The following is a 14,705-nucleotide window of genomic DNA, read 5'->3' on the forward strand; positions in this document are numbered from 1 at the left end:
ACACATTCACCAATAAAAGCAAGGCTACAATGGGGGCTCGGAAGCTACACCAGACAGCAGTCGTTACCCTTCTTAACAAAAAGGCTGTGCCTTGTAGCAACCTGCATAGCGAAAACCATCAGATTAGACCGCAGTGTCGTGGTGCAGCCACCGAGCCCACACAGCAGCCGGAGCGGTAGGCTGTCTATTATAATCGACGAGCTGGTGGGCATCGATGTCATTGCAGGATCCCACGATGAATCAGGCACCCATTGCTGGAGTGGCGGCACACCAGAAAGGCGAACTCATGTGCGATGCCCCGCTAATTAGAAAATTGGTGGTGAAATTGGTGGCATGCTCCGAGGGAGGCCTAGTACAAGCAGCCGCCAGTGTGGGCAGCAGCACGTGTGAGAGCACAGCAGTGATCATCTGTGTGGTGAAAACCAGCGGATTAGACGTCAGTGTCGTGGCACAGCCCCTGAGCCGACCAAGACAGTAGCAACAGTGACGAGGGTGTGTCGTAGGGTGTGGCGCGGCAGTGCTCACTTCCGCTTTCTGCATGGGTGCAGCGAATAAGTTGGTCAACTATTCTGTGACAGTCTTGTAGTGTCTCTGACAAAGGAAGCAAGTTGTTAGCTCCTCTTCTAAGTGCTAGAGACGCAAAATAAAAAAGAAAAATGTGCAACACGCACCTGGAGCAAGTGAAATAGGTGCTTGGCATTCGACAGTTACAGGCAGCCAACTGACGCAGGGAGTCTGACTGCATATAATACTCGGTTCCACACCAGCAGGTGGCGTCACGCCTCTTTCATGACTTCAACGCAGGAGACTCAAGGCCACTCTGCAGAAACACACTACAGTCCAAGTTTGTTCTCAGCTCCTGTATTTTCAAAAATAGGCTCTGTTCGCATGTACAATTCCATCATGAAAAAGTGCAGACAGGCAGGCAGTGTGCCTATGTGACTAGTGGAGACCCTGAAACGAGACAAAACTGTAGCAGAGTACGTGAAAAATGCTTGTCTAGGGCAATGCACAATTGTGCCACCGTGTCGAGAACATTCACATCTGATGCAAGATATAGTACACAGCACTGAGAGACACCAAGATCACTCTTGCACTTGATTCATACAAATGTCAATGCAAGATGCTGTGAATAATAAAATCCAAAAATTTTGCTAAAATGTGTGCATGCTAGTTGCAAACAAAAAATATCAAATCTTTAAGGGGAAGACAAAGCAATGTGAAAATCCAAGGCTGCACTGACAGCTGGTAATGAGAGGATAAATGTGCACAAATGCAATTATGCTTTTGGAAGTGCCAGGAGATGGCTGTGTTGTTCTAGTAAACAGACACATTTACATTTCAGAGCTGTGCACCAATAGGAATGTTGCTGCAGAGATCTTTAATTCTGGCCACCTGGCATGCTTCTTGCGCAGTCAAATGATCTTCACTCCATAAGATCACTACTGTTGTTGAGAAACTGAATCCACATCATCGTGCTCAGCAGAAGAATGCCACAGCCAGATATATAATTGGTGCAATGAGTAGCCTTGCTTTTTGCCTACTATTCGCAAGGCAGAATATTTGGCTGGTATTTCAAGGTTAACATGTTCAAGCACTGGTTTACAGATGTAAATGCCAACTGCAACATTCTGGTACACTACAGCTGCTAGAGGCTCTCTTGTGCTGCCTGTTGCCAAAAGGATTACATTTGCAACCTTTTTCAAGGCTGACAACCCCTTCATGATACACAAAACATAGCACCCATATATGGCTTATCTCTAAATTACACTTACAACCTTTTTAAAGTGCTGACAGCCCCTTCGTGATACACAGAACATAGCACCCATATATGGCTTATCTGTTGTAGGCATGAAAGTAAAAAAGAAAAGCATGCAGTCGACCAACGTTAATAATAAACAGAAATCCTACCTGATTTTAGGTTTTGTAATGTTGCCCAAAACTTTTTCTCATAGCAAGGAGTTTGAGAAATAGAGGCCCCAAAGTTGAAGAACGCAATAGGCTCGGAATACGAAAGAATGCAAAAGTAGTACCTCCAAAAGAATGCGAGGGGTCTTAGCTTTTCGATTATGCTAAGCCACTTGGAGCCGCTATTTGTAAAATTCCCTAATTGCATAAGTGAAATTAAAGCAAAATGATAGGCGAGTGGCTGCTAGAGCCAGCTTCGAGCACTACACACACAAAAGCCTTTTAACAAATATGTAGCAAGCAGGAAACCTGAGTCTTGCACGACAATGCACACAATTTACTAGACTGATACAATGTCCTACATTGATTAAAAGTGCATTAAGCTTGTTCATTGATCCATTTACAGATTAACACAGTGACTAGTACTTGAGCTACTAAATACGTCAACGTACTTGGCATTTGTAAAATTTTGTGATTTAGACACAGCCTGTTGTTAGGTTAAATTATGTACACACACTTGATGCAGGCACTAGGACTCTTGCGTAGCATAAACTAATGAATTATACAAAATATTTTGTAATTAGACAAACATTTTCTTCTATTTTCCAAGTAGCAATACCTTCAAATAATAATTGCTATGGCATCATGACAATTTAAAAAAGTTTCACAAGCTTGCCTTTCAAAGCCAACTAGATGCAAGAGACTAGACACCAGTAAGACTGGTGTTAGTAAGACGTGATCTCACTGTGCAAAAACATGTGCCCCAATAACGACAAGGGTGTCAAAAGTAGCAAAAAATAATTTGTGCTACATATATAAATTCCTAAATATTTTGAAACTAGCAACATTTATCTGCAAATGCCTTGCACAACAAGTGTGCACTTGATTAATGTGGCGAATTGGGCGTGTTGGTACATATTTGAAAAGGCGGCAGCACATAAAAGAAAGACACGGGCGGAGACAAAACGACAAGGATGAGCGCTTGCAAGTCTAGGTAGCTATGGTGTAATTTTGCTAACTGGGTATACATGATGCAGCCAAGCCAACGTGAGCCAGGAATTAAAAAAAAAAGAAGGCCTTGTGCGACCTTAAAAAATCGCAACCCAATTTCGGGTGAAACTGATTCGTTTGAGCAGTTGCAATAAGAATATTAGTTCCCCGTCACTAAACCACATACTTTAAAACATTGCCCATATATGACTCACCCATTTAAAATCTTGCCCATATATAATGCTTTCGAGCACTTGCTAAGGAATTCTTTGTAAAAGTAGTAATTTAGCCACACAGATCTTACTTTGCGAGAACATTGGCCACACCCCTATTTCACTGAAGTTGATCTTCATGGCATTTATATTTCCTCCTGGGTAGTGGGCGAAATTCTGCACTGTTTGTAAAACACACTTATAATGCTTGTGCTCCCGTGTGCGTGCATACTTAACTTATTTCAAAGGCAGTAATTAACTGACACACTATGAACTGTCTACATATCTTCCATAACATATACACCTTATCTTCACCAAATATAAACAAGGTGCCTCACTTAATTCACCTATGAGCCTACTACAAACCTCGTATAACACAGGGAGCACAGGAGGGTTCAATAAGCATTTGCAACGCTCCCCACAAAGCTAGACATGTTAAATGTTTTACCACACATTATACTTAAGGTACCCTTACTTCCGCCAAATGTAAGCTTGGTGTAATGTACCAGTTTTTCGGGGGGACACCGGAAAACATACTGTGAAATGGCCACATAACACATTCGTGCTTCTACTTAAGAATTTCTTTAGAAAAGCTGCATTTGATCCACACTTTTAACTTTGCACAGAGATTTGCCACAGTGTCTCGATTTTCGCTAAATTTGATCTCAGTGGCATTTGCAGTTTTGCTAGGAAAACAGGCTAAAATCTTTGCCTCTTGTAAGACACACTCAAAATACTCTGCAGTGCTTGCATACATAATTTACTGTAAAGGCCACAATTACACCACCCGCTCTGAATTGTTCCTGCACATCATGCGTAATGGGCCCTTTATTTTCACTAAATATAAACGCGGTACCTTGTTTAGTTCACCAAGGACACCAAGGAAATGAACCCCATATAAGGTATGAAAATGGAGAAAGAACAAGGGTTTACTAATTATTTACAATGCTTTTAATCAAGCTAGAAATGCTTAACTTTCCCCAAACATTACACTTAGCATGCCCCCTGTTGCCACTTAATTTAAACTTGGTGTCATTACTTCTTTTACAACTCTGGGTTACATTGCAGATAATAGTAGCATGACAATATGGATCGCTTGAATAAGAGATTTTCCACAAGGACTGCAATTAACGTACAGAAATTAAACATTTATTGTAAGTCACCTACAATATGCTTCCTGCTTCCACAAAATATCAACATGCGTTGCATAGTTCGCTGAGGAGACCGGGAAAACCCTTTGCATGCCTTGCGTAGTGCATTAAAATTGGGAGAAAACAAGTATTCAGTAATTATTTTCAAAGCACATAACTGACCAACACTTCAAACATTTGGTACACGTCACCTATGCCATGGCCTCCATTTTCTCTAAATATGAAATCGCTGCCATATTGGGTACTCCCAAAGAAGCAGGAAAACTTTAAGGATTTCATATGATGCTTCTAAACCAGTCAGAAATCTCTAGTAACCTTCATTTAGCCTCTTAGTAACCCACACACTTAAAAATTTGCTTGCATATACCACTTAACAATTCACATGTTTTCTCAAGGTACACACGGCATGAGTGATATAGCTTTCTTTATTTTTCTTCAGAAAACTGTGAAAACAAACATGTAATGTTTTCGAGCGCTTCTAGTTGGACCGACAGCTTCGTTGTAAAATAATATTGCAATTGACGTGGGTTGACCGAAAATGATTTTTGGAGTAATCTTGTGCAACTTGCCAGAATTTGTACACTACTCTGCTGGTATATAATGTTAGTAACCTTCACAATCTCTCTAAAGATTTTTAAGCAGTCTGAAAAACAATGAATCAAAGTGTTTGTACCAAACTCCTATCATGAAGTGATCAAAACAAAAAGCTGCACTTATGAATTGGACAAATAAGGAATACAGTATAAACTCCACGCAAGTGATCTTGCGCGCGACAGCGACGCGATGGAGATGGTTGTCAGGTTTGCTCGTCGCCTACAAATCGCACCCCATGCAAGCGACAATTTTGAGCGACATCTCCCCGCTGTTGCCGGTATGAGGGCAGCGGTATACGCACCAAAACTAGCGTAATGTATGCTTTATTATTTAAGTTGATGTATTTTACTGTAAAAAGCTGAATAAAATATATCTGAGGGTCTTGCCATAGGTTTTTATCCTTGCACATGTAAAAATGCAATCGTTTCCTCCTTCTGTGCAACAATCAGTAGTATGTGATTGATGTTACATCCAGTTCCGGCTTCATGCTATTGGCTAGTCGCCCATAGCGCTTCTGGGCAACGAGCGACGAATTCTAGGTTTCTAGAACTCAGCCATCGAGCGGCAAGACCGAGCAATCTGTTCAAGCGACGGCCTGTTTTGTCGCTCGAAGCTATCGCTCGTCACCATTGCACACAAAATTGTTCTCATGAGGTTTAGCCTTACACGTGTGTACTGTTTGTGTGCACTGTTCTTAATTTTAATGGCTACTTACCAACCATACTTTCCAATATTGCATGCAACACTTTTTTTTTACTCATGTTAAGCAGAAAATCTGCAGAAGCAAGACAGCACGGTGCACACGCCGGCCATGGTGGCTGGCATGTGCACCATGCTGTAAGTGATGGATCCTGTGTATTATCCCCAGGCTCTAACAATGCAAAAGGGCTTCTACTAACATAGGCAGCCACTACATTCCTTATAGCTGGCTTTCCATCATAATGTTGAAAGTCCATGCTGCCATGCAGTGGCAATACACTCCCTCAAGGCAGCATTGCCATCATTTCTTGCAAGGATTCCACTGAACGAGCACTGACGTGATATCTTCAACTTTTCATTTTCTCGCATTAAATTAGGTCCTAGACCTTGAAACTCTAGGAAGTGTATGTGTCGTGACGTCATGGCACAGAGGGTAGTCGCATGGGAGCAGAACATCACGTTTTGGCGCTTGCTGTGGATCGCTGAGTTGTCCACTGTGTTGCTACCTCCCAATGAGTAACGGCATAACGGACAATTGAGCAACCCAGAGCCAGTGCCGAAACGCAACGCTGTTTTGCTTCCACATGACTACCCTCTCTGCCAAGACATCACGACACATACACATCCTGGGAAACGAAACCCAAACTGGTCATAGAAAATATATTATAGTAAGTTGTTTACGGTGCTCTGAGGCATGTCAGTATATTTCCTAAAATTTCGAGGTCCAGGACCTTCATTTACCGTAAGAAAATTAAAAGTTGAAAATACCATTTTAGAGCTTAACTTAAACATTCAAGGTTGAATCGGTTGTATTGCGAAACCTGATTCACATTAGCTGGTGCACCATCAATAAAAAAAATCTGCAAGAACCACATCGTACAAAGGTAAAAAAACGAGAGAAAGAGTTAAATGTGGACTTTAAAAGGTTATGTTTCACTCTGTATTACCCGTTGCTTTGTGATGCCTTTTTCATTTCTTGTGTATGACTGGCTGTCATCTTGCTGTTATGCCAACTTAAAAGGGGCCGGGACCTCATCAAGCTGTCCAAGCTTTTAGTCCTGTACTCCTCCTTGTTTAAGGAAATAAAATGATTGATGGATTCATATGCAGTCTTGCCAGTCCACTTCTACACAACTTGTTCTGCAACTAAAAGCAGTAACTTCAGTGAAAGCACACACAGCCTACCATTTCTGTGCTGTCTCTCTTGCATTTAGGCTTCCTTAGTTGCCATTTTTCTGTGCATTCATGCATATAAATAGACCATAAATCTTGCACAAATACAACATTCACATATTGTGTTGGGCTAGTACAGAGATTCCGGACAGGTGACGATAAGGGACCGGGCTGCCATGTTGACAAGCATAATAAGGTGAAAACAGCACACAGCTACCTGCAAAAGTATGGCATGTCTATAAGATTACTCTGGTGTGGACTTGTGCATCCACATTACAGCAGCAGGTGCCACTGGCTCGATTATGTACAGGGGGAATGAAGACAGTCACTCACGCGCCGCAGTTGCTTAGTGGCTATGGTGATGGGCTGCTAAGCACCTGGTCGTGGGATCGAATCCCGGCCACGCCGACCGCATTTCGATGAGGGAGAAATGCAGAAACATTTATGTACTTAGATTTAGGTGCACTTTAAAGAAACCCAGGAGGCCCAAATTTTTGAAGTCCCCCACTAAGGCGTAAACCCCATAATTTAATTTTAATATGAAAAACAGTCACTTGTGGGCACAGAGATACTTAGGGGGAAATCTGGCACCATCATTTATGCAAGCTTCTTGAATGAAGCTGCAACGCCATGGGGAATGCCAGAATGTGGCCATTTTGGCTTGCCATGAAAGTGGCTCTGCCTAAAACGTGGTGCCTGCACTCATAATAAAGCTTTCTTGGAATTCAGCGTTCACAAAAAGTTTTGTTCCTTCCACATTACATGTTGTATTGATGTTTACTTGCGCACAGTAGTTGAAACTGGGGCACAGCGAGCGTTCATTCTAACCTTTTCTCCACCTTTATTAACTAGCTGGTACTGTTCACATTTAACAAATTAAATTCTGGAGCTTTTATGTGCCAAAACCATGATCGGATTACGAGGCATCCCAATGTGCGAAGCTCCACATTAATTTTTGACTAATTGGGGTTCTTTTATAATGTGCACCGACATGTAGCAGCACACAGGAGCACTTTTCTTGCCGCTCATCAGCACGCGGCTGGGATGAAGCCCTGAGCAGGACAACACCATGTGTTCAATGTAACTTCAAACCCAGCATTAATGGTAGGCTTTAATAAATATAATTCTTAGATAGTAATAAAGAAACAGCATTTTTCACATTGGTGTAGTAGATAATAAATTACTGTGATAGATGGAATGCCAATAATGCTCAAAGCTGGGCTATTACCGAAATTATGAGCCAGCGCTTGTTCTGCACAGTGTGTGTTTGGCTTCCTCAGCGCTGTAAGAAGACTGAACGCCAGCCACCAGACGTGTATCCTGGCTTTCTGACAAAGATGCCACAGCGAAGCCACCATTCGCTGGCATTGCACCATTATGTGCCCTTTTAGCCTCTATGTATAAGGGGACCTGGACTGAGAACCTCTCATAATAATGCATTTGATCTCAGCAAAGTCTTGTCTCTCTCTAGGCAATCAAAAGAAAATCTATGCTAGTGTGAGCACACACCAAAATGCCACCCCAGCTCACCCACTGATGTGGCTCCACATTCCGAGACCAGTATTCGGCACATGTGCATCTTGTTTTGCCCACAAAGAGCTTCTGGCAGTTTCTGTTTTCAGAGTTACTGTGTAAGCTTCCAAAGGGAGTACAGTTGCACACAGCTGCACCATCTTGAGCATGAAGTGAACCACAGTTGTGAGGGAAAGTCACTAGATCATGCTTGAGGAAGCAATACACAATATAACAATAGCAGTAGCTGAGTGGTCTACCTGCTTTATCCGAGAGATTTGAGGACATGTGAAGGCAAACTAATACATCTGAGAAACCGTAGTCTCTCAATTTTTTTGCGATGAATAGACGTATACGATTATCATGTGCTAAGGTGTATTCTAACACTATTTCATTCACAGCGGACAATGTGATGCCATATTCCAAAGCAAATGCCAATTAGCAAAAGTAAGAAGCAAGAAAAAAAGTGCTTATTAGGATTTCACACTAAACAAGGTAAAAACAAGACAAACTAATTTCAGTAGCAGTCATCTGGACATCGGACCTCAAAAGTCTAACTGTGACAATCCAATGACACTGTTATTGCCGACTTTGTTTTATCAGTGCTTTAGCAGCAGCTTCTCCGCAATTGTCGTACCGCGTGACATTGCCCAGAAGGTGGAAGGGCGAATGGTGTCTGCAAAAACAAACGTGCGGCTTTGCTTCCCCTGGCAGCATGTACAGTAAGGCTGGGGCACATTCGTATCTTCAACAGCCGTGGCACTCCTGAGAAAGATGGACTTCATTTGCTTTCATGATTTATGTGCTTCAATTCAACACTTCCTCTAAGTTCAGGTCACAGGAAATTAATTCCTATTTGCTGCTTCACTTGTTTAGGTAGGGCTTTATTTACTTATTCTGTGCAAAATGCTACTATAAAGGCAAATCAACTGAAGAGGTAGCAAGACAGGACTGGCGAACATGAAAGTATGATAAAAGTTTTTATGGCTACCCCTCTCGTCCCAAAAAGCAAATGAGTGCATTTAGCTGAAAAAATTCACTGATCTACTATACTTCCTAATGCGAAATTGAGCATAACTCTATACGCATTTTCATTTCACATGTCAATATTTTGTGTTACGACTATATAGGTAGACGGTTTACATCAGGAAGAGAACAATGAGTAGCGTGGCTGGCACCGACAATCAATCTCGTGCAGCACGTTGCAAATGGAACGAAGTGTGGTGCGACTGCCTTGCTAATCAAAAGATCAGGAGAGGCAGCACATGGGTGATGCGTGGGTACGATTCACAACAGCTGCCACAGACAGACCTCCACTCATGCAGACTTTATTTCCATATGTCGAACATGTGCTACTCTGGCATCACCTCACAGATATCGTCACCGCAGAGGCAGTCTTGCACGGCACTATGCTTTCCTTCTCACATTTTTGCCGTACCCTCTTCCTCCACTTTCCGCCTCATGGTTCCCACTGCACCCTCCTCCTTTGTTATTCTCTTCGCGCTCTCTTTGCTATCGCCATCTTTCATCACTTGCTGTGCTCTGCGTTCGTTATTTCACCCTTCGCTATGCTCGTTCACTCGGTTACAAGGGACACTGAAGCACACTAACGCTTAAAGAGACACTAAAGGCAAATACTAAGTCGACGTGGACTCTTTAAATACCATTCCAGAAACCTCGCAATACTTGTTTCAGGCCAAGAAATGACTCAGTTTACAAGCAAATTGTATCTGAAGGGTCCGAATACCTTTTTCGAAATTCGAATCTCCCGCCACCCAACCGGGAGAGTGGTGATGTTACATACGCAGTCACCGCCCTTTGGTGCTGTCGGTGAGTAAAACGGCGCCTGACAGATGGCGGCACCGAGCCAAGACAGAGTGGCGGAGTCGCCGCAGCAGTTGCTTTTTGGTCAAGTGGCGTAGACTGTTCGGGCATCTCACGACATCACATTTAAGTTGAATTCTCTGCTACTTGAAGTTTGTCCGAGTTTCGCGAGCCAGCAAAACCAGCGCAGCACTACGTGATCAGGAAAGCATTGAAACGCGAAAGCCTGGGCGGCATAGAGTCGAGTGAAAACGAAACCTTTCGTCCGCCCGGGTCGTTGTCAACGGTAATTTCAATGAGTTCTTTTTTCTGAATATGGAATGGAACTGGACAAGTAGCATTTTATTTCATATTATGTGACAATACGATTATGTTTTTTACAACGAGCAGTTGAGTACTAGTGACAGATTTTAACTGACGAGTGCTTTCATCATCGGGCAAGTGCTTGAATCTCCTGGGGGAGTCACTAATCACGCCCTGCATTTATCTCGATTTCTCTATTATTAAGGCTCTGTTTGCTATAATATTGATGCCTTAGAAATTCTCAAGCACTAATCCATCACTTTAGCTTGACACAGTATTTGCCTTTAGTGTCCCTTTAAGGCAGGAGCGGGCGCATAAGAGCTGCGCTCTAAAAAGAACTGCGTATACCAAAAGATTTGTAAATGGCACTGCAGAAAAGTGAAAGTGTCTGAAGTTCAGCATAAGCACCATGAAATCACGAGATCCATTATGGCCTTTGTTAATGTGGCACTAAGCATCATTTGCTGCAAGTGGTGCAGTGATACCCTTTCATGTACAGAACTGTGGCCAATACTCTTGCTCGTACTTTTATTCTCACCTCTCTAGAATAATTACATTGCAGCAGTGATGCATTTCCAGTTGGCAAAGGTGCGAGGCAAGTGGACGTCATTTTACTGTACTGTGTGGCACTAAGAAATTTAGTTCAAAAGCCTAAAAGCACTATGCACCTCTATAAACAGCAATATTTCATAAGCCATAAAAGCATGGCTTTCCTTTTGCAATGACTTTAGTGCAACATGCACTTTCCTGCATGAGAAGTTTCTCAATATTCTATTTCAATGACTTAGAGGAGAGCGTAAATGGTACCACATAGATTTATAACAAACGCACACAATAAAATAAAGCAAGAGGTGGCCCTAAACAATGGTTTGGAGATTCCAGTCCACACATCAGGTTACAGGATCACTGTTACAGGCAGCCATCAGTAGCAACCATCAAGCCAAAGGGCAGTATCTGGCCCCTAAGCATATCCTTAGGTCATCCTTAGCAAGTTTTCTATTACAACAAGAACAGCATGAGACAGGGACAAACAAAGAAAGACACACACAGCACTGTGTGCATCTTTCTTCATCTGTCCTTGTCTCTCGCACTATTACTTTAACATGAACTACCAAAACGCCCAAGTCTCTACCCTTCAATGTTTTCTACGGTCAAACAGCGCTAGCATGAAAATGCACTCAAGCTGTGCTGCAGTCTGTTTCTATTATGAGCATGTGCTTAGAACAACCTGTAACTGGTGACCAGGATGATTACTAAACACCTTCTGCAAGTTGAAGCCAACCCAAGCGCTCCTACCACCTCATTAAAGGCCAGCTGCAACTAAATGTTACTTTTGCTAAAGTGCTTATAAATGAGTAGTCTACACAGCTTAAGTAATCTTGGCAAAGCTACAGGGCAGGGAATTCTCTAGTTTTCTTATTAGCAGCTTTTAAATAGCCCCTAAGCAGACAATGTGTGCATATGGTGCAGACACCAGCATGTAGCCTCCAAGATTTCCAGCATGCACCACCTAATTTTGGAAGTCACGCCGAGGAGCCACATTGGTTTAGGACCATGCACCATTTCTAGTGAACATTAATGGCAGCGTTCTTTCCCGTTTCTGTATTAAAGACATTTGCTAGCTTTTTGTGACGCATCCACTTGTATTTAAAGTACAACATTTTGCATGCAGGCTGCCGTAAAGCTACAATATCTGAATATATGCTCCTTACGTGGACGAAAATGTTGTTGCAGTTGAACACAAACTCCTCTCAGACTTCCACTGTATTGGCACTAGGTGTGTCACATTGCCTGAATCTAAATGTTGTTCAGAAGCTTGCCACACTGATTTTTTATGTGCTTTAAAAAAAAGTATGTGATGCATCAGCTAGCACAGTGACATGAGCACAACTACTCTTCAGTGCTGCAGCATCCTATGAAGCTACAACAACAGCACCTGGTGCAAAGCATGTTTCCTCAGCATTCAAGTCTGAAATAGACGACACCATGCTTTCAGCTACCTATTCCTTGGGGACATTCTCAGATGGCCAATATTAAAGAGTAAATGAAAATAAAGAAATTAGCCCCTTTTCTAGTTTCAAGACACAACTGCTCAAATAAAACTTTTAGCTGCCTCTCTCAAACATACCTGCACATTGGTCACTGTGCTGTCATTCTGCTGTTGGCACCAGCTGATACAACTCCATGAATGATATTGAATGCAAGGTCACAGGCAAGCTTCTACCAGCTGCTGTTGTGTTATACACGAACACCTTCCTTCACCTAAATCGAGCTGCTGGTGACTGCCAATGTTTTGGCAAAACAAAGTGTGTGCAGGCAACATATAATTAATATGGTTATTGTTTCCATCACATACAAACCTCAGAGCAACGGGCCAACCACTCTTAGTGCTGTCACTGCAGAAGGCAAAGCAGCGTTTCGTTTCACCCTACGACTGCCACAATTACATGTAAACTCTGTGCAGTTATGATGCACAGTGATTCCAACTGGCTCGTATCTCACGGGGTGCAAAGCATAACTTTGGAAATTTTTTTCGTCACAACTGTATGCGTGTTTAGAGGCTCAGGTTGAGCGCAATGTGCAATATTATTTATCTGCAGCACAAATCAAACAATGCCGAAGTCGGCAGCTGTGTGCTTTCCTTTCATGCGCTGCATGTCTACCAAACCTGGAATGCTTTTGCCTTCCGGCTGGACTGGTGGATCAACATCCACCAGAATCCTTGTGTACAAAGGCTTCTCCTCAAGGGCAAGGACCTGGTAACGGAGATTGTTGAGACCGTCCATTTCGTACCTCGACTCTGCACTCCTGAGAAGTTCCTGCCTCTGCAAGCTGGGCTTCGCCTTGGTGTGGGCCAGCATGGTGTAGCGCGACACGGAGGTCGGCCAACGTATTACGGTCAGCCCCCGCGCTCGGATGCGTCGTTGGAGGTCGTCGTCCTCACCTCCCCAACCGAAGAATTCGTTGGAGAAACCGTTAAGCTCGTGGAACTGATCTGCCCTTACTGCGACGGCACCGCCAAAGAGATCTGGATACGGCAGCACAAAACGGAAGACGTCGATCGCAGAACTCAGGTGGCGGGGAAACCGCTCGCAGCGGTACAAGTTTCTCGCGTCGATGGGCAGGAGGTCGACGTCGTGGAAGACGAAGCAGCAGTAGCTGTCCCGAGCCAGGGCTTCGGTGAAACCGATGTTGAACAATTTAGCACGATTGAATGCGTGCCGCTCACTCTGCTCGACTACAAACATGCCGTACTGTAGCTGCTGCCGCTGCAGAAACAGGTGCATGTGCTGCAGGAACAAGTCCAGGTGCTCGCTCCGGTCTCGGTATGGGACGACGATGGCAACAAAGTGTCGCGAGTTGCAGAACGGCGGCGACCAGCGGCCGCCCGGAAGCAAGCCCCATTTGGTCTCCAGTTCCTTCAGAAGCGTTCGGTTCACGCTCCTCTGTACGACAATAGTACCGGCGGGAATCATTGACGGACGCAGAGGACATTTCATGCGCAAGTCGACGTTCTGCCAAGACAGTTGGTAGCCTTCGCGTGGGGTCCACGGACACTCGCTGGGGTCGCGTTCGATGTCTGCTTCGGAGAACACTACGTGGTCGCCGCTGAGCCACGTCGGGCACCGCAGCGCGCTCAACCATAGCGCCACGAGAAACAGGCCGATCAAAAGGCCTCCCTGATTAAACTTATAAAAGTGTATCAGCTCACGGCGCCTGGAGAGCAGTAGGACGCCGCAAGCACCGCGTTGTACCCTGTGCAACAGAGCCATAGTCGACAAATGCGTCGTAGCGGACCGAACGACAGCGCGAGGTGCTTCGCAGTGACAAATGGCTTAACCCATGTCGCTGTTTTTGGCTTCGGCACCGTGCGTCGGAGATGCGTGAGCAGAGGTCAAAGATAACGCAGGCTGTATTTTGATAATCCGGAAGCTTGCGCCGGCCCGTGTTGCTATTCCGGATCACGTTATTGCTCGAGTCTCAACGCCTCTTCCGCTCCGCTCGGGAAACATGTGTCGCGTCTCACCTTCTCTGACGTTCTTCGAACCACGTCATGTCACCACGCTAGCACGCCATATCGGTCAACATTGCGTGCAGCGTTTGTTGAAAACGCGCTTCACACCACTTGTTCCGAGAATCAACATTACACAAGACAGCGCACACATCTGCCGAATAGAGTACATAAGAGGCAGTGCAGCGGGCGGAACCTTCCGCATGGCTCCGGCGGCGTCGCCAGTAGCGGAGGCGCTGCGATCGACCACATAAGTAGCGGACCATAGCGGACCATGCAGCGGACGGAACGCTTGCATCATGTAGTGTGAAACTCTATGGCTCGCAT

At 44.2% G+C, this 14,705-nt stretch overlaps 1 protein-coding gene across 1 annotated transcript; it reads right to left on the bottom strand.

Annotated features, from left to right (window-relative positions):
• Positions 1–833: 833 nt before the first annotated feature.
• LOC126526908 (beta-1,4-galactosyltransferase 4-like) lies at positions 834–14,640 on the bottom strand. Its single transcript, XM_050174618.3, has 2 exons — positions 13,160–14,640; positions 834–954 (listed from the first exon to the last, which is right to left on the bottom strand). Exons 1-2 carry the CDS (start codon positions 14,137–14,139, stop codon positions 834–836), a joined length of 1,101 nt encoding a protein of 366 aa, XP_050030575.2. The 5' UTR covers positions 14,140–14,640.
• Positions 14,641–14,705: the final 65 nt, after the last annotated feature.

This window comes from Dermacentor andersoni, chromosome 9, assembly GCF_023375885.2.
Source record: "Dermacentor andersoni chromosome 9, qqDerAnde1_hic_scaffold, whole genome shotgun sequence".
Classification (NCBI taxonomy): domain Eukaryota; kingdom Metazoa; phylum Arthropoda; class Arachnida; order Ixodida; family Ixodidae; genus Dermacentor; species Dermacentor andersoni.